Source organism: Ursus maritimus, unplaced genomic scaffold, assembly GCF_017311325.1.
Source record: "Ursus maritimus isolate PB19 unplaced genomic scaffold, ASM1731132v1 scaffold_11, whole genome shotgun sequence".
Lineage (NCBI taxonomy): Eukaryota > Metazoa > Chordata > Mammalia > Carnivora > Ursidae > Ursus > Ursus maritimus.
In genome coordinates, this window is record NW_024423453.1 from 42,599,189 (window position 1) to 42,620,296 (window position 21,108).

At 38.5% G+C, this 21,108-nt stretch overlaps 1 protein-coding gene across 1 annotated transcript in view; it reads right to left on the bottom strand.

Annotated features, from left to right (window-relative positions):
• DCHS2 (dachsous cadherin-related 2) overlaps positions 1 to 21,108 on the bottom strand; it is a 238,410-nt gene that overhangs the window by 30,805 nt on the left and 186,497 nt on the right. The window contains exons 14-15 of the mRNA XM_040625493.1: positions 19,917 to 20,774; positions 516 to 629 (exon numbers count right to left, since the gene is read on the bottom strand). Of these exons, the coding sequence (XP_040481427.1) occupies positions 516 to 629; positions 19,917 to 20,774 (972 nt within the window). The remainder of the gene's footprint in view (positions 1 to 515; positions 630 to 19,916; positions 20,775 to 21,108) is intronic.

The window sequence follows — 21,108 nt, forward strand, 5'->3', positions numbered from 1 at the left end:
TTAAATTCAATACATGCTGTATTTGGAAGTAATTTCTTTACCACCACATAGAAACCTTTCCAGCTGTCCTTTTTTGTTGCATTGTTGACATTCAGTGGCGAATTAGAAGAATCTCGTGATGAAAATGCCCTACGGCTAGACATGTGTGGTTATTTTCAATTCAAACTCAATATTGATGGTCTCCCTACTCTACCTCCCATTTTCCCAAGGAGATGAGTAAATTATAAGTAGAAACCAATTTATCTTCAAAAATTCAAGGGGTAGGCTAGGTACTGCCTAATTTGGAAATCTGAAGAACAGGATTCATAGTGAGTACGTGTAAACAGACAAGTAGTCTTGATTTCCCACAATTTCTCATCAGCTATTATAAAAAATTGTCTCTTATTTACCTTTTAAATTATTTACCTCTAATTTTTCTATCTTTCGAATTTTGAGTTTCCTTTGCAGAAGGATTTCTTACTAGTAACATTAAATGGAGCAGAAAATAAAGCTATGATAGGAGAGAGAAGGATCACCTGAGTTGGAGCACAGGGAAAAAGCCCCATCTTCATTTCCACTAAAAATGGAATATTTAATGCTGTCTTGTATTGGGTCGGGAGCAACAGCTTCTACAGTCACAACAGAAGTACCTGTAAAAATTAAGTAAAAAAAAAGAAAGAACTTTAGGAAAAGAAATTTTCAGGGAAAAACAAGAGCAAACACTGGGTATTTCTTGTTTGCTTACTACATTTTCATTTGTTCATTCATTCAATGATTCGTTATTGAGTGTCTTCAATAAGCCAGATCCCATGCTAGGTGCTGGAGACAGAGTGACAAGTTAGGAAAGATCTCTATCTTTATGCTGATTATTAACTAAAGGAAGGAGATAGACAATAAACCATTAAACAAATACATAATCAAAGTAGATTTCAGATGTGCTAGGTTCCCCGGAATAAAAAAAACCCAATGTAACGTGATAGAAAACACTTTTTTATGGGGGGTGGGGGCAGACATATAACATTTCAAGATATAGGGAACAAACTGATTACCAGCATGAAAGAAGAATTAGCAAGCACTGATAGAGGCAATGAGACAATTGCTGTGATTAGAACTGGGATTTCACTGGAAGGTTCTCAAGAGTCCAGTCCGGCCTCAAGTTAGCTTTTTGTTGTCTTCACGTGTAATATCTCATGCCCTTTGCTGTTCACCTCTGTTTTACTTCCTATCCTGGTTGCCCATTTGTCCACCACCTTTAACTGCCTGTCCTTTTAAATTATATTTTTATTTAATCAACTTTATTAAGGTAACATTTACATACAATAACACACACATATTTTAAGTATAATAGTTACATGTATACACATATATACATACATATGTATACAGTTATATATGTATATAGTTTTAACAACTATATACACCTGCGTAACCACCATCAGAATCCAGATGTAGAATATTTCCATCACTCCAAAAAATTCCCCCTTGACCTTTTGCAGTCAGTTTTCTCTTACTTCTGGTCCCAGGCAATCACTGATTTACTTTCTTTCACTTTGTTTTGCCTCTAAAATTTTATGCACATAAAAATTATATAGTATCTCTCTTCTTTTGATCAGCATTTTTTTTTTTTTTTAGGAATCAAACATGTTATTCTGAGTATTAAGAGTTCATTCCATTTTTATTGTAGAGTGTAATCTACTGAATGGACATACCACAATGTGTTGATCCATTTTTCCATATATAGACATTTGGATGGTTTTCAGTTTTATTATGAATAAAGCTGCTATGAACATCCATGTAATAGTGTTTGTGTGGACACATGTTTTCATTCTTCATGGGTAAACACCTACAGTGAGTGCATGTTTAACTTTATAAAAAACTGACAAACTATTTTCCAAAGTGGTGCTATACCATTTTACATTCCTGCTAGCAACATACGAGAATCCTAGTTGTTCCATATCACTGGTATTGCCAGTCTTTTTAATTTTAGTCATTCTAGTGGTTGTGTGCTAGTTATCTCACTGTGCTTTTAATTTCAATTTCCCTGATGTCTGATGGATGTTGTGAATCTTTTCATGTGCTTATTGGTCATTTTCACTCTTTTTAAAGATTCGTCTTTGTTTTTTGGCTTTTGTTCTCTATTTACCCACCACTTCTGAGAAACTTTTTCATAGTTCTTTATTGGTTCTAGTCCTCTTATTTTTGGCCTGTAACATACAGCATCGTCTTTGGATGCCCACTCGGGCAGTGACCCCTGCCTCTCCTCTCACTTCCATGCTGCCTGGCAGGATGTCACCTATTGGCGAAGGTATGCATGTTGTACTGACTGGGAGATGGGAAAAGGGCGGGCTCTGCAAGATGCTCTCGGCCTGCTAAGTGTGCAGCAAGGGGGGGCCTGATTTAGGATGGTGTCATCAAGGCACAAGAGGAAAAGTCAAAGGAAACATTTGATAAAAACACAAGTGTTGACGTGCTGTCAGAGATGAGAACAGAGCAGGGATCATTAACTCCGAAGTTTTGGGGTAAAAGTAAGAAGTGTGGACAAACGAAGGAGCCAGGTGGGTGGAGGAAGCCAGAGACTGTCTGATGTGCCTAAAACACTCAGCTTCAACTCATCACAGCCAGTAGGGAAGAGAAAGCAGGCTTTAGGATGCTTGAAATTCTGGTCTTTTTAAAAAGAGAAGCTCAAAAATTCATATTTATTTTCCCGTGAAATCTCCCAATTCATAAGTGTCAGAAAATAATTTAATTTGGGGGAAAACCATAAGCCATCATATGGCTTGAACAAAACACAGCTGTCGTCTAACTACAGGTCTGAGTCTGCTCATGCCATCCCCGATAGAGAAGATGAATCTCTCCTTTTTGTTATGAGCCCTTCTAGCATTTAGATTATGGTACTGATTTGTCATCCATGGACTTGTACTGAACAAAGCTGTAGACTGATCTTATCTTTCCACTAAATTGGACTAAGTTCAGTGAGAGCACAAGAGGTTTTCTATATATTTCTGCAACTCCAGATTAGATTTGCTTCTAAAATTTCATATACTTGATAAATCACAGAGTGGCTGCCTTCTTCTGCTTAGCATGCTCTTTTGAGAATCAATCATATTGTTCTTTATATCAAAAGTTTATTCCTTTGTGCATGGTAGGTGCTCAATAAGTGTGGGAAGAGAGAAGGTAATAGAGGAGACAGAGGAAGTATGGGATGAAGATGCTCACTGAAGTATTCTAGCCTGAGAGTCTCAAAGAATGCCTCTCTGCCTACAGGGCCCTTCTAAACCAGCAGCAATTATTTAAAAAAAAAAATCAGAGGCGCCTGGGTGGTGCAGTTGGTTAAGCCTCGAACTCTTGGTTTCTGCTCAGGTCTGATCTCAGGGTGGTGAGATCGAGCCTCACCTCGGGATCCATGCTCAGCTTGGGGTCTGCTTGAATTATTCTCTCCCTCTTCCTCTGTCCCTCCCCACTGTGCTCTCTCTTTCTCTCTCTCACTGAAATAAATAAATCTTTAAAAAAATAAATTAAATAAATAAAAAAATCACTCACTGCTATAATACACTTTCTGATAGTGGGATTTGCAGTAGTTAAAAAAAAATGACACTTATTCAAGACTTCTTCTGGGCTTCCACATTGATTCCTACTGTGCAGGCCCCAAGAAACAAGCTCAAAAGCCATCTTGCTACAGGTTACAGTAAAAAAAAAATCCCTAAGCCAGCCAAAATCAATACATACATTTTTTTTTTCCTGGATACTTAAAAGGGTTCCACTAAAAAGAAGAGAAGAAAGAAAATGCCATGGAACACATAATATTTTCCCCAGGAGCCTTCTCAACACAACATTCAAAGACAAATGCAATGATCACCGGACATATTAAAGGAAACAAGTATGTGGTATTGTTCTGAAAACTGGAAAGTCATTGAGAAAAGGCATAAAATAGGCTCATTATGGAGAAAGAACAGGAAAACCACAACTAGATATATTACTCTCTTTAAAAATGTTATGTTTAATACAAACTGTAACAAGGTTTTAAAATCATTTATCGAGGCTTCCAAATGGTGGTTCTTTTCAAGCCAGTTATGAAGTCATTTAGTGACAATGTAAAGGGTTTTAATTAATCATCGTGGAATCGAGTGGCTGCACATGTTGAGAATCTCTCAAATTGCATTATAGTCTGAGGCTTATTTTTTACATTTTTAGGAGACATACTGCTAATATAAAAATGCCTTCCATTTTCAGTAGGACTATGCCTTAACAGTAATGCAGTATGTTTTATCTTTAGCACTCAATCACAATTCTGTGCTTCCTGATACAATTTAGTTTTTAAACACAGGAAATTTTATTTCCACTGGCTTGTCCTATGTTCTTAAGAATGGCAGTAAGAAGAGAAACAGCTATGCAGGCAAGACGTACGGTCTTGCTGACGGCCTTTTCTCCACGGCTTAGGATGCTTTAATTATACGCCTGATTACAAAACAAAACATGGAGATCCTTTGCAAGCTAGAAAACAAAGATGAGCACAGAATTGTAAATAAGAATCACATACGTACTCCCTCATAAAGGAACAATCGTCTTTTTATTGCAAATAAAATGTTCATAATATCAAATGAAATTGTAGCACACAAAGAATTTCATTCAAAATATTTCAAACTAGATGCTAAAGTCTGCAAAGAGCTGCAAATATTTGTATATGTTCTTCCTCAGATGAAGTTTAAATTTGAGACTGCTCCCAAAACAGAGGAAATAACTAAAGGACCATGAATCCTTCTAGGTCTTGGCTTATCTGTGCATATTTTACTTAATTTACTTAATTTATTTTTTGAAGATTTTATTTTTTAAGTAATCTCTGCACCCAACAAGGGCCTCGAACTCACAACCCTGAGATCAAGAGTTGCACACTCCACCAAATGAGTCAGCCAGACACCCCAGCTTACTGTGCACATTTTATTTGTTTGTTTGTTTGTTTATTTATTTATTTGAAAGAGAGAGAGAGAGAGAGAAAGCATGCTTGCTGGGGGAGGAGCAGAGGGAGAGGGACAGAGAGAATTTCAAACCGACTCCCCACTGAGCATGGAGCCTGTCATGGGGCTTGACCTCACAACCCTGAGATTATGATCTGAGCTAAAATCAAGAGGCAGACACTCCATCGACTGAGCCACCCAGGCACCCAATGCACATTTTAGATAAAAATCTGTCTCTGGGCATCTAAAGAAGATTTACAATTATTGTCCATTTCACAGCAAGGTAGAAATGACAAAATGAAAACCAACCCTGTATCTTTAATTCCCATGAGGCAAGTGAAACATACAGAAAAATTTACATTTTCAGCTTTTATGAATTTCACTTTCAGTCTAACATTGCATCAAAAAGTATAATACATTCAATGTTCTTGTTTTCTTCTTTACAAAAATAGTTAAAAAACTAAAACCATCTACAGCGGCAGTGAACTATTTAAAAGCAGAATTATGGAACAATTAATGTTATGTGACTAGAAAAATCAATATTCATGGAAGTATTTAGGTATAATAATAAAAAAGACATTTTATTCAGAGCTGTTCATGAGTAAATACTTCTAGAGTTTTATTTTTGTCATTTCTAAGCAACGCAAGTATTTTCTTATTGATGTCCGACTTGAGATTTTTTTTAAACATTTGGATGATTTTGAATTGTCCATCAGCTTAATCATCCAGCCACTGGAATGCTGAACATATTTCAGTCATTTAAAAAAGTCAGGAGTGAGGTCAGCAAGATGGCTGAATAAAGCCTGAAACCTCATCCCCTGTAGAGACACTGAATGAACAACAACAGTATATGATCCAAAAACCTTTTCTGAAAACTCCAGGCCAGAATGGAGTGGTATGATATATTCAAAGGGCTGAAAGAAAAAAAAAACTGCCACCAAGAATATTATATCCAGCAAAACTGCCTTTTAGAGATGAGAGAGAAATAAAGATCTTCTCAGATAAACAAAAGCTGAGGGAGTTCACCACCACTAACCCTGCCTGACAAGAAATGCTAAATGCTTCCAGTGGAGATGGAAGGACACTAGACAGCAATGTGAAAGCATATGAAAATATGATGCTCTCTGGTAAAGGTAAATATATAGACAAACACCAAATCTCATAACACTGTAGTGGTGATGCATAAATCACTTAATCTCGGTATAAAATTTAAGAGATAAAAACATAAAAAATAACGATAACAATAAAACTATGTGAATGGATAAAAATATAAAAAGATGTAATTTATGAAATCAATAACATAAAGTGGGAAGGAGAAGTAAAGGAACCGATTTTTGGATGTGACGGAAGTTGTTACTAGCTTAAAACAGATGGTTAAAACTATAAGATGTGTTACATACTCCCCACAGTAACCACAAAGAAAGTATCTATGGAAGAAACGCAAAAGGAAATAAGAAGGGACTCAAAACATGTCACTACAAAAAACCCAGTGAAACACAAGGGAAGGCAGCAAGAGAAGAAAAGAAGAACAAAATGAAAAACATACAGAAAATAACTTAAAAATGGCAGTACTAAGTCCTTCCCCATCGGTAATTTTTCAAAACGTAAACGGATGAATCTCTCCAATCAAGAAACATGGAATAGCTGAATGGGTTTAAAAACAACAACAAACAAGATCCAAGTATAGACCGCCACCAAGAAACTCGCTTTAGATATACAGACAAATATAGGCTGCAGGAGGGAAGATAAAGAGATATTCCATGCAAATAGCATCCGAAAGGCAAGAAGGGTAGTTATACCTACATCAGACAAAATAGAGCTTAAGTCAAAAACTGTCACGGGACAAAGAAGGATGCTACATATAAAGTTCTATTCATCAGGAAGATAAAGCAATTATAAATATACGTGCACTGAACAGCAGAGCACCTAAATATATGAAGAAAACACCGACAGACTTGAAGGGAGAAACAGATAGTAACACAATAATAGTAGACGATTTCAATACTTCACTTTCAGTAATGGATAGAGCAAACGGATAGAAAATCAATAGGGAAACAGAGGACTTGAATAACATTATGGACTAATTGCACCTAAGACACATACACAGAACCCTCCAACCAACAACAGCAGAATACACATTCTCAAGTATATTACACATTCCCATATATACACTCAAGTGCACATGGAACATTCTCCAGGACAGATCACATGTTAGGGCACGGGACTAGGGTTAACATCTTTAAGAATATTAAAATCATACCAAATATCTTTTCTGACTACCATGAAATGAAAGTAGAAATCAATAGCAAAGGAAAACTGGAATATTCATAAACACATGGACATGAAATAATACACTCTTGAACAACTAATAGGTCAAGGAAGAAATCTAAAGGGTAATTAGATAATACCTTGAGACAAATGAAACAAAAGCACAACATACCAAACATGGGCTGTAGCAAAGGCAATACTAAGAGGGAATTTTACAGCAATAAATGTCTACATTAAAAAAAGAAGAAAGAGGGGCACCTGGGTGGCTCGGTTGGTTAAGCAGACAACTCTTGATTTCGGCTCAGGTCGTGATCTCAGGGTCTGGGTTTGGGCCTGATTCCAGCTCTGTGCTCAGCGGGGAGTCTGCTTGAAGAATCTCTCTCTCCCTCTTCCTCTGCCCCTCCCTCCCTCCCTTCCACCACCTTTAAATAAATCTTTAAAAAAGAAGAAGAAGAAAGACTGCAAATCAACAACCTAACTTTACATCTCAAGGAACTAGAAAAAGGAACAAACTAAAAGCAAAGTGGGCAGAAAGAAAGAAATAATAAATATTAGAACAGAAATAAGTGGAATACAGAGTAAAAAAAAAGAGGAAAATCAAACTAAACTTTTAAAAAAAAATCAGCAAAATTGACAAATCCTAGGCAAGCCTCAAATAACAAAAATCAGAAATGAAAAAGGAGATATTACGAATGACGCCACAGAAACAAAAGGTATCATAAGATACTACTATGAACAATGACACACCCAAAAATAAGATAACCTAGGAGAAAAGAATACATTTCTAGAAACAGACACTCTATCAAAATTGAATCTGAAGAAAGAAAAAATTCTGAATAGATGTATATCTAGTCAGGATATTGAATCAATAATCAAAAACCTTCCCATAAAGAGGACCAGATGGTTTCACTGGTGAATTCTACCAAACATTGAAAGAAGAATTAACACCAATCTTTCTCAAACTCTCCCAAAAAAATTGAAGACAACACTTGCAAACTTATTTTATAAGCCAGCATTACTGTGATACCAAAACCAGAGACACCCCAAGGAAACTACAGACTAATATCCCTGATGAATCTAGCTGCCAAGGTCCTCAATACAATACCAGCAAACTGAATGCAACAGCACATTCAAAGGATCATATGTTATAACAATGTGGGATTTATCCCGGGGATGCAATGATGGTTCAATGTATGAAAATCAATGTGATACACCACCTTAACAAAATAAAGAATAAAAATCACATGATCACCTCAATACAGGCAGAAAAAGCATTTGGCAAAATTCAACACACGCATGCATGATAAACACACTCAATAAACTAGGAACATAAGGAAATTATCATACATAATAAAGGCCATAGAAGAAAAGCCCATAGCTCTAACATCCTATTCAACGGTGAAATCAAAAAGCTTCTTAGCCAGGAATAAGATGAGAATGCCCACTCTCACTACTTCTGTGCAACATAGTACTGAAAGTCCTAGCCAGAGAAGTGAGACTTTGAAATTAAAAGCATCAAAATCGGGGAGGGGGGGAGGAATAAAATGAATGTTGTATTTAGTGACATGATCTTATATATAGAAAACCCTATAGATGACACACACACCCAGTTGGAACTGATAAATGGATTCAGCAAAGTCGTAGAATACAAAATCACCACACAAAAATCAGCTGTGTTTCTATGCACTAACAGTGCACGATCTGAAAAAGAAATTAGGAAAACAATCCCATTTACAATAGCATGAAAAAAATAGAATAAACTTAACCAAGGAGGTGAAAATCTTGTTCACTAAAAACTACAAAATATTGCTCAAATAAATTATAGAAGACACAAATAAGTGGGAAAATATTCTGTGTTCATGGAATGGAAGGCTTACTACAAAAAAAATCTGCAGAATCAATGCAATCCATATCAAAATCCCAATGGCATTTTTTACAGAAATAGAAAAAAAGAATTTTAAAATGCATATGGAATCTTAAATGACTCCAAAGAGCCAAAACAATCTTGAGGGGAAAAAATGCTGGTGGCTTCACACTTACTAACTTCAACAGTACAGAGCTACAGTAATCAAAACAGTGTGGTAATGGCATAAAGATAGATACATAGAGACCAATGGTAGAGAACAGAGATTCCAGAAAAAAACAAACAAACCCTCATGCATATTTTCAAAGGATCCTGGCAAAGGTGCCAATGCTACACAATGGGAGTAGGTTAGTCTCTTAAACAAATGGTGTTGGATATCCACGTGCAAAAGAATGTGTTTGGACCTTTACCTTACCACATATTCAAAAATTAAGTCAAAATGGATTAAAGACCTAAATGTAAGACATGAAACTGTAAATCTCCTAGAAGAAAACTTTTAGGGGGAATGCTTCATGACTTTGGATTTGGCAACGATTTCTTGGATATGAGAGTAAAAATACAAGCAACAAAAGCAAAAAATAGATGAATGGGACTACATCAAAATGAAAAGCTCTACACAACAAAAGTAACCATGAACAGAGTGAAAAGGCCACCTATGGGAAGGGAGAAAATATTTGCAAACCCTGTACTTGGTAATGAGTTAATCTCCAAAATATATAAGGTACTCCTTCAACTCAAGAGCCAAAAAAAAAATTTTTTTTAATGAACAAAGGACTTGAGTAGACATTTCTCCAAAGAAAACGTAAAAATGACCAACAGAGTTTTAAAAAGATGCTCAACATCACTGATCATCAGGGAGATGCAAATCAAAACCACAGTGAGATATCACCTCACACCAGGTAGGATGGTTGCTATAAAACCAAAACACAAACCAGAAAATAACAAGTGTTGGTGAAGATACAAAGACATTGGAATCCTAGGATACTGTTGGTGATGTTACAAAATGGTGTAGCCACTATGGAACACACTATAAATGTTCCTCTAAAAATTAAAATTAGGGGCGCTTGGGTGGCACAGCGGTTAAGCGTCTGCCTTCGGCTCAGGGCGTGATCCTGGCGTTATGGGATCGAGCCCCACATCAGGCTCCTCTGCTATGAGCCTGCTTCTTCCTCTCCCACTCCCCCTGCTTGTGTTCCCTCTCTCGCTGGCTGTCTCTATCTCTGTCAAATAAATAAATAAAATCTTTAAAATAAAATAAAAATTAAAATTAAAATTAGAACTGTCATATGATCCAGAAATCCCACTGGGTGTATATCCAGAGAACTGAAAACAGGATCTCAGAGAGGTGTCTGCACAGCCATGTTCCCTGCAACGTTATTTACAACAGCCAAGAGATAGAAACAACCTAAATGTCCTTCAGTGGATGAGTGGATAAAGAAATGTAGTATACACATACAGTAAAGTATTATTCAGCCTTTAAAAGAAGGAAATCCTGGGGCGCCTGGATGGCTCAGTTGGTTGGGCGACCAACTCTTGGTTTTGGTTCAGGTCATGATCTCAGGGTCTTGGTCTCTGTCCTCAGCGGGGAGTCTGCTTGAGATTCTCTCCTTTTCCCTCTGTCCTCCCCACCCCACCCCCCAGCTCATGCAGTCTCTCTCTCTTAAAGAAATCTTTTTTTTTTTTTAAGAAGGAAATCCTGTCATAGGCACTGATGAACCTTCATTTCATAAATAAAGCAGTCACAAAAAGGCAAATAATTTATATGAGGTAGAAGTTGAAAATAAAATGGTGCTTGTTAGGGGCTGGAAGGATCAAAATGATTTGTTGTCCAATGAGAATAGAGTTTTAGTTTTAAAAGATGAAAATATTCTAGAAATCCATTGCACAATGATGGGCCAGCGTTATCACTACTGTACTGTGCACTTAAAAATGATTATTTATGATGGTAAATTTTATGTTATGTGTTTCTTACCACAATAAAAAAAGGAAGAAAAGTTGATTTTTCCCTCCCACCTTCCCATCATCAAAAATGACTGAACATATGTTACTAAAGCTTTCCAAAAAATTCACCCCTGGGATGAGACAAAGCATGGAAAATCTCAAAACAAATAATTTTCCATAATTTGTGAACAGATGAAAACCATGTTTTAAAACATAAATGGCATGCAATCTTGAACACATTTGCTTTTGTGAACACCTAAGGGAATAATAGAGGAAGCTAGACAAAGTGCTTATTGACCTTTTCTGAGCTTTAGGAAAAGAGAGATGTGGAAGAAAACCAATATAGAATACATGAAATAAGGAGTAAACAAAATTATCTGAAATGTTATTTTTAATGGGATTACAGATATTGGTGGCCAGATTTTTTAAAAGGAGGATTATCTATAAATGGATTCAATCCTTTGAAATTCACTCATAACAACGTAGAGAAAAGCAGGTGCTAAAGTGATCCCTTGATGTTCCTACTACCTCTCTAATTTTGTGATTTACAGAAGACCATATTTAAAGCATGAGCTTGAGAATTGTCAGTGTTGCTTCAATGTTGGATCAGACTCTAAGTCTTGTCTGTGGACCCGATGCTGCTAGTCTCCCCTCATTTGCAGGTGATCCCCTGTCTAGTCTGCATCCCTAGGCTGATGACCAGACTTCAAATTTCTTTCATTTGCAAGAACTATCCTTTTTCTCCTTTGCAGCTCCCAAGGCAGCCAGAACCCAGAGCCTACCTGTGTCCAGAAAGAAAGGTTGCACAATTTTTCTATACGAGTGATTCTCGATTTTGGTTGTTAGATACCCAGCACGTTTCCAATTGCTTCAAGAAACAATGCAAATGTCTCCAAAAAAATCTTAAAAATATGCTTTACTTAGATTAAAGAAATGCCTTTTAAGATGTTTTGAGATGCCACATAATGAGTACTACACTAAACTATTTCAATGATTCCATTTTATTGTCACAGTTTTAGGGAGATGTATTGCTGTCCTTAAAATAGATAAATCTGAAACCAGGGTCCAACATCCAGAAATAACAGATACTAATTGAAAACAAAAAGGAAAGAGAGGAAATCCTGATATTTCTAAGCCTTTTATTCTGTTTCTTGCTGAAAGATAAATGACATTTCTTGGTAAACTTTACAGTGCTATCAATCACAAATGTCCAAATCTCTTCCAACTTCCAAATACAGAACAAAATGCCCCTCTGATCTTCAGGACTCCCAAGCCATTGCCACGTTCCTTTGTCACCCTTCACAGCAGAGCTTTGTGAAAACAGAATTCCCCACCCCCACTTTGCTCTGCACTTCCCTGTACTTTGGCTTCTAAAACAAATTTCTAGACACTTCGTTCTCCCTACTGTTCCCAATCCTCTCTGAAGTTGCTAAATTCTATTTGGGGGCACACAGTCTCTGGAAGCAGCCACAGCTGCCTCTGGAGTGCATTTAGGTGGTCTCAGCTCCTGGTCTCTATTTGTGGCCAAATACTGAACTGTTTTACCAGAGCAAACTTATTCTTCAGACCTTCCTTTCTGGACTCTCCCAGCCCCTGGTGTGGCTAATTGTGTCATTTTCTCTTATCCTTTATATTTGATGCATGGACTTATCTTTTTAGACATGCCTTCCTTTCTACCATGTTCTTATCTCCTGACACCAAGATGGCATCCTCAGACCATCTCAGGCAACACTCCTCACCTCCATGGATGAGAGGTTCTTTGAGTACTGGGTGACAGCCCATCACCTCATGTACTTCCGCTTTGGGGACAGGCCTCCAATGGAGCTGTCACCTTTCAGTCCTTATCTTAACTAATCTCTGCTGCAAATTAAAAGTTGCTGACCACTTCCTGCTTCTTGAATGTATCGCTTTCCTGTCCCTCTAACACCACCCTCCCAGGAATTGTCAGTGGTGCCCCTGCCAGCCCCTCCACCTCAGTCTCTCTGATAGATTCATTACTTCAACACCTATAAAATATTGCCATTACTTTAGATTTCTTCTAGGCTCTCTCTCGACCCCTACCCTTGGCCTGCATGCATAATTACATGGGAGTTTCTACCAATTCACAAAGTCTGGTCTATCTTCAAAAATCTCATTTAATTGGTTGGGGGTTGTGGATGTCTAGGTAGCAGTAATTTTTAAAAGCTCCCCTGGTGTCTCTATGGTGATTTACCATGTGTATTACCATATCACCCTCCTAACTCAGATCTCTCCTCAGTCCTTGATGAGACCTCCAAAGTCAGCTAGATATAAAAGATGTTTTGTCACTCTTTTGGTAATTTCGAGGCTGTCAACATCACACTAGAAAGCTCACAAGAGCCGCTTCAACTGTTTAGGATTAACGAGCGACTGTCTGATTATGAGCTTGGCTTCCTGTGTCTTTTCTCCTAGAAAGAGAGACCGGTCATCTTGGCATGACGGTTGTAATCCACATGGCAATCATAGTTCTTCATATACATGAAAACTGACAGCCCGGTCTACATATCAGGCTCTTTCATATTGGTTAGTAAGTCCCAACCCAGGGGAAGACTCCCTGGCTTGTTAATAAGATGAGTCTTGAACTTATAATGGCTGAGGCCCGGATGTGAGACTGGGGTTAATTTGCAAAGATGAGAGGTGCCTTATTCTCTTTCTTAAAATTTTTATTTATTTTAGAGAGATACAAACAGAGCATGAGGGAAGGGGCAGAGGGAGAGGGAGAGAATCTCAAGTAGACTCCCAGCTGAGCAGGGAGCCCGATGTGGGGCTTGATCTCAGGACCCCGAGATGATGATCTGAGCTGAAACCGAGAGTCCAGGCTTAACCGACTGAGCCACTCAGGCACCCCAAAGTGTTTATCTTCTCCTGAGACAGGCTGACCCCCACCTAAGGCATTCTTCTCTATCTCCTCCAGAGCTATCACAGTGGTAGGAAGGTGAAGAAATTCCATTCTGTTTGTAAACAGCTGGCTAGATAGCACTCACGTCAATGAGTTTCATTCCAAATATGAGACTGGCTTTAAATAAAATAATGAAAAGGGGATGATGAGTAATAATTGCTTCTCTTTTTTTCATGATCATAAAAATGTGTATGTTGGGCCCTGTTCCAAGTTTGTGGGTAACACAGATTATGGGAACTCTTCCCATCACTTCCATCGCTATGGGGACTTTCACCTTAAAAAGTATAATTGTTATCTTGTTTGGACACAGAATGGGGCAGAATGCAATAATAAGGTTTAAACACTGCAAGTATTTCACTGTTGTTATAGAATTGCTGTGTAATAACTGGTTGCTCTGGCAGGAATTTATACCCAGTGAACTTGAGAGATTTCGATGAAGGATTTGAGACAGAAGGAGGACAGCAATAAGAATAAAAACAATGACCAGCACACTATATGACCTCATTTAATCCTTACAGTAGCCCTCTGAGGAAATCATTATCCTGTCCTCTTTATAGAAGGAGAAAGAGAGCTTGTTCACTGTGAGTGGGACCCGCCCAGCTACACTACTTTCTCTCACACCATACTCCACATCCATGTGCCCAGCTTACCAAGAGTAAGAACCAAAATTTACTGGACCGATTGCCAAAGGTCCAGAAGAAGGGGCTATCTTCTGAACCACCAAGATCAGGTTTGTTCAGGATACAAAATTAAATATACATAATAACTAGTTAGAATGACCCCATGGGTCATCATGTTTTCATTTTATTTCAAGATTTTTAAGGTCTGAGTATTTACTTTCAACCGCAGCATCTATACAATTCATAATTTCATTTTTCGCCTTCATGGTGACCAAAAGAAATGCATGGAGTTGTGAATAGTCCACACCGGGGACTGTGACTGGTGATTCAGCCTCATCAGGATATCCAAAGCATTGGGAGTGAAACGAGAAATAAATGCTGGCTTCTAGAAGGTTCATTTAAATTGTTTAACAGATTGAAACACCTCAGACAACCATGGTTTATCTTTTACTTCAAAAAATTCAGGAAAGTTCGATTTCTTCTCATCTGGGTTAAAGAGGAAGAGTGGTAAAAGTAAAGAGAGGGGAATCACTTGGATTTCAACTCTCTCTCCTGTTGCTGTATCGGCAGCCTCTCTTGTAGAGGCAAATGGTATCCGGGGAGTGGCTCTTTCTGTGAGTAAATGAACCTATCATGACCCTTTTTTTTTTTTTTAAAGGTTTTATTTCTTCATTTGACAGAGAGAGACAGCCAGCGAGAGACACAAGCAGGGAGAGTGGGAGAGGAAGAAACAGGCTTCCAGCAGAGCAGGGAGCCCGATGCGGGGCTCGATCCTGGATCCCAGGATCACTCCCTGAGCCGAAGGCAGATGCTTAATGACTGAGCGACCCAGGTGCCCCTATCATGACCAACTCTTAAAAAGATTTTACCTATCAAAGAGCTGCTTTTCAAAGGTAACTATATACTGAACTATTTATCGTTTTAAACAGTTGATGTTAAGTTTAATGTTGTCAATAGATGAATGCAATGTTTTTTTTTTCAAAGATTTTTATTTATGTATTTGTCAGAGAGAGAGCACACAAGCAGGGGGAGCAGCAGACAGAGGGAGAAGCAGACTCCCCATTGAGCAGGGAGCCTGACACGGGACAGGATCCCAGGACCCTGGGATCATGACCTAAGCCCATGACCTGAGACTTAGCCGACTGACCCCCCAGGCCCCCCAGATGAATGCAGTGTTAATCAAGACTCAAACCTGTGAGCTTTCCAAGAAAGAAATGTGAAACAAATATAAATAGATTAGAGTTATTTGTTTTAACTTTTCATTTTCTTAAAAGAATATTGAAATGTTAAAATTAATTTGGGGTGATGAAAATTTATGATAATACAAAAAAGAATTCATTCAGGATGTCAAGCGATACCTAGTGATAGGGTATTTGAGTAACCCACAGAAAATGTAAACTTCCAATAAGCACATATTTTTCATTTGAAAATAAAAATTGAAGACATATTTTGGGAGGAAGCAATCCTGGAAGCCATAAAATGTTATTAAATAATTTATATCAACACCATTCTAGCACTAATCGATGGATTTACAGTCTTTTAAAACCACTGGAATTTAAAAGCAAAAAAAAAAAAAAAATCACCTTCTGGTGTCTAGGATATGATCTGGTGGTCTGTGAATTCGGGTGGGGGCCAAGTTTTGGCCAGCTTGAAATGTCAATCAACATGCTATGCGTCGTGTCACTGTTTTCATAGGAGGTTAGGAAATCCTGCCGAGCCAGGTGTAGGTTAGTTGAATCTAATCAAATTCAAGGGTCTCCTTAACTGTCATCTTTGCCTTCTCTCTTTCTCCTTCCTACCTGATGCCAAAGTTTAGCTTCTCTCTCAGTGTAGACTTTATGCCCTTCATACACGTCATGGTCACTCTTCACAGCGAGGCCCCAACCTGTTGCTTCAGATGTCTTGAAATGTATACTTACCTGAATGTTTATGAATTCTGTATGCTCGTAGTACTGCCACAAGTATTTCTAGTCGTCTTTATGGGTAAGATTTAATAACGAGATTTTTAGAGCCTTAAGTTCTATTAAAAGGTAACAGTCAAATTTAACTCCGTAATTCTGAATACAAGAGGATTAAGAAGGACAACTCTGATCAGGGGTGAAAGAAGACAGAGTGACGTGGACAGGAGGATGAAGGCTTCCCATCCATTTACTCATTAGCTTTCCTGATTGAATCCCAAACAAGAGGCCCGCCTTCAGAGGTGAGAAAGTAATTTGGTTTTCACTGTCTTCTGCCCTCACTTTTTATCTCAGACTAGGTTACTCTTAACTGTATTGATTAATCCAATTGTAATGGCTGTGAGTAGATGGAAGGTGTACAGATATGATGAGACGCTGCCTGAGCGATGGGCAATGGGCTAAAATCAAGGTCGCTTCCTGCCATAATGGTTTTCTCCTATCAGCCGAGTGAACCTACGACATCCCAATGAATGGCACATGGCAAAAATGAAAACAGGTGCAAATCTTGCACTCCCATGGCAGTTTTTATTAGTGTGACTTTAATTCACTTCTGAATTCAACCACAAATATTATACTTACTAAGCCATAACTTAATTTCATATTGGAATGTCTTCTTTGGGGTGCCTTAGATAATGACTTTTACTTAGGTTTAATTCTGCAAACAAACTGATCCTCTTCTAACAATTAGGGGAAGCCCAGACACGTTACTTAATATTCAGAAATGTCATTCGCTAACGTCACAAAGCATGGTAACAATGATGACGTCCATGCTAATTCTTTTGAGGACTAATATATTTAATGCCTATTACTCTGCCGGATTTATACTGGATGTGAATGTTCACTAGCAGTGGTTGGAAACCCTCTAAGGTGAAGGACAACTGAATGAATTAAAGAAGGGGAAACTACTTGAGGAAAAGTCAAAGTCTCCCCAGTGGTTGACAGGGCCCCACGTGGTCTGTCGGTCCTCGGACCTCTTTTCCTACTATCCTTGCCCTTGCTTACTCTGTTCCGGTTACACAGTCCTCTTTGCTGTTCATTGAACAAACCAGGCAGGTTCCCACTACCTTTTCCCCTTTTTTCTGAAATGTTCTACCCCAAATATACTGTCTCCTCTCTTGAGGTCTTTGCCCAAATGTGCCTGCTCCACGATGTCCGCTCTTACCTACTCTTTGAAACTGCCATATTTCCCCCACCTCAGACCTCCCAATGCCCTCTTCCCTTGCTCTGCTTTTTCTTTACTTGCCGGCTCTTGTCACCATCTAAATAGGCTATAGTTATTAATTAGGTTCATTGAACACTGTCCCTCTATCCATGCTAGAACGTAAGCCTCACAAGGACAAGTTCACTAATACATCCCACCAGAAAAGTAAAGTACCTGATACTTAATACTCATTAAAGAAAAATGCGTGGTAAGAGCAAAGAAAATACCTGAAGAGTGACTGTGTAGATCAGTGGAGGGCCCCAGAAGGCAGAGCTAGATTTATGGAGAGACAGAAAGGGGGCAGGGCTGGGTTCAACATATGAATGACTTTCCAAATAAAGAGATTTTCCAGCTTTGCCCTGCAGTCAAATCACCCGCAGAGCTTGTTAAAAACAATTCCTGGACTCCGGATCTAATGAGGCAGAACCTTCACGGGTGGGTTACAGATCATTTGTTTCACACCCAATTTCTAGAACCACCCTTCTAAACTCAGTCACCAAAATATTCAAGGAGAGACAGAAAGACCAAGTGTCAAGGACGTTTCGAGAAATGTTCATATTTGCACTGCAGATGAAGGCTGGGCTCAAAGATTCTCTAATTGTATCAGATCAATTTCAAGATTGATTACTATACTGCATTTTGTGCTATATTATTTAGAAAATGTTAACTTGACTTTCCATCAGGCTCTGCTCTGATGTTGGAATGTATCCCTCCTAAGAGTAATAGAAATAGAGCTTTAAGGAGTATCTCATTTGTTTAACATTTGTTTAACATGTAACGCTTCTGTGGAAGTCTCATTACCTGTAAGAATATAAGCTGGAAATTTCTGACTTAGTTTGGAAGTCACTATTATTTCATTTAATGCAGATAACTGCAATTCACTCTTAATAATGTTTAGAATAATGAGAGGCCTTCTGAGGAAGCAACTTACGGGATACCCATAATTTCACAAAGGGTCAATGTCAAGTTAATAATCTGCAGCTGAAAATAACCCTCATTTAATATTCAGTATTAAATTGAATATTCTCTTTTCATAGAGAAGGCAGTATAAAACGTGTAACATAGATATTTTCACTATGAAATGAATAAGACAATTTCAGAAAAATGCCGGTTGTCTTTTAAATAATGGCTTCTGTAGGTATGGGGAAAGTGAAATTGCATCATGACAAAATGACAAAATACAGACAAAAGAATGCCACAAGCAGGTGCACAGGGCACAGCACACCTTTAGCAACCAAGTGCCTCCTCTTCGAGTCCATGTGCTTTGCCTGGTGGGCGGAAAGAGTCAGTAGATTCATTGCTCCGCTCTCTAGTTAGCTAGAATCACCCAGGTCAAATGTCTTTCAATTTACAAGTATCTATATAGAAGGTTTTTCACTTTTGGGTTAGAAAGACAATTAAAACTGATTTTTTATTTACGTTTCCCATTATGGCATAAATGTAAGGTAGTAATTGGAAAAGAATTTAGCGTTATGAGGAAAAATAGTTACTGTTCACAGAAGCCTGGTCTGAGCTGCCCTGAATCCTTCGAGGATCAGCTATGACTGCACTGTTTGAAAGTCCCTGCTGACCATATCAAGATGAATAAAGATACTAGTATTCGTAGTTTCTATTTAGGACATGCTTACTCTGTGTCAGATGCTGTGTTAAGTGCTGTACATGAACTGGCTTATTCAGCCCCCAAGCCTAATGAGGTAGGCATGATTCTTACCCCCAACTTATGGATTAGGAAACTGAGGCTCAGACAGATACCGCTGCCCAAGGAGGTGCGGTGAACTTACGTCGGATTTAAACTCAGGCAGAGCCCAGGCATTTAACCACAACAGACCTCCTCTTTTATTGTACTTCTAAGAAAGCACTTTAGGAAATGTACACTTGTTAAGGAATTCAGATACATTTAAATTAAGGTGGTTTTTTTTTTTTTGAGGTTGTAAACTTAAATTAACTGAAACTTCAAAAGCCCTAAATGATTTATTTTTCAGTATTTTTACTCTTTGTTGTCTTTAAAGGGTTGTGTGCGTGTGTGTATGTGTGTTTTACCATATTTGAAGGTCCTGTTCTAATACTATATGATGGGTGAGCGTCAGCATACCAAACATTGGCTGAACTCAGAAATTTGTGACTGAATCCACACTAGCACTCTTGCTGTATAATCCTTAGTTTTATGTGTTTTGCCCAAACAGGTACAATATATAAAAATTTGAGGGGACACTCACCTGTATCACAATTTTCGGTCACAGTCCCTTTATACAGATGGTGGCCGAAGGAAATCTTTACATCTTCTCCCTCCATGTGAACAACTAAGAGGCCAGTGGTCATCCTAGCTGGGACCCCTTGGTCCCTAACTTGTAACTGCAGCCAGATTGGAAAATATTCCGAAGATGGGCGGTGCCGAAGTCGGACTTCTCCTGTATATTTATCAATAGAAAACATGGACTGGGTCTCTGCAAAACTAAAAATGACAGTTCCATTGGGTCCCAAGTCAGGGTCGCTGGCTGTCAGAACAGCAGTTGTCTGGTTAGTAGGTGACTGGGGGGAAAGAAAAATTTCAAAGGGGTTCTGCTCCCAAACTGGGTCATTGTCATTGACATCCGTGACGTGTACTTTTATAATGACAGTGGTGCTTCTTGAGCCCTGGACACTACAGTCTCTGGCCGCAGCCCTGAACGTATGCTGAGATCTGGCTTCTCGGTCCAGGGTGTGGCGGGTTCTCAACGTACCTGCCACGGCATCAATGGTGAATGCACCGGAAGTCTCATCCACCAGAAAATACTCAGTTTGTCCATTCAGACCCTCATCCCTGTCCACGGCAGACAGCGCAAGAACCACTGTGCCCACTTGAGCATCTTCTCTCACGGAGGCCTGGTAAAGCAGCGTGGGGAAGGACGGGCCGTGGTCATTGTCGTCCAAAACTCTGACCTGCAGCTGCACTAGAGAGTTCCTCGGCGGATCCCCCAGATCAGAGCACAGGATGACTAGGGTAAAATTGCTGATTTGCTCCCGGTCCAAAGCGTGAGTGGTTGAGAGTTCTCCTGAAGTTTCATTAATAGCAAAGTATCCGTCCGTATTTCCATCTGTTAAAGAAAACAAATTCAAATTCAAAATTCATTCGAATTGAAGAAGTGGCAGCCCTTTGCTAGCTATATATACATATATATATATGATTCATTATATATGTGTATGTGCTATGTATAGTCATACATGTGTTGAGATATATACATATATATGTGTATATGAGATATATACCTATACATATATATATACACACATACACAGGATTCATTCATTCAACAAAGATTTATTTCATGATTATTGCATCCTAGCACTTTTGTAAGTATTGAGGATATAACAGTGAACATGATGAAGTCCCTGCCCTCATGAAGCCTCTATTATCAGGGATACACAAAA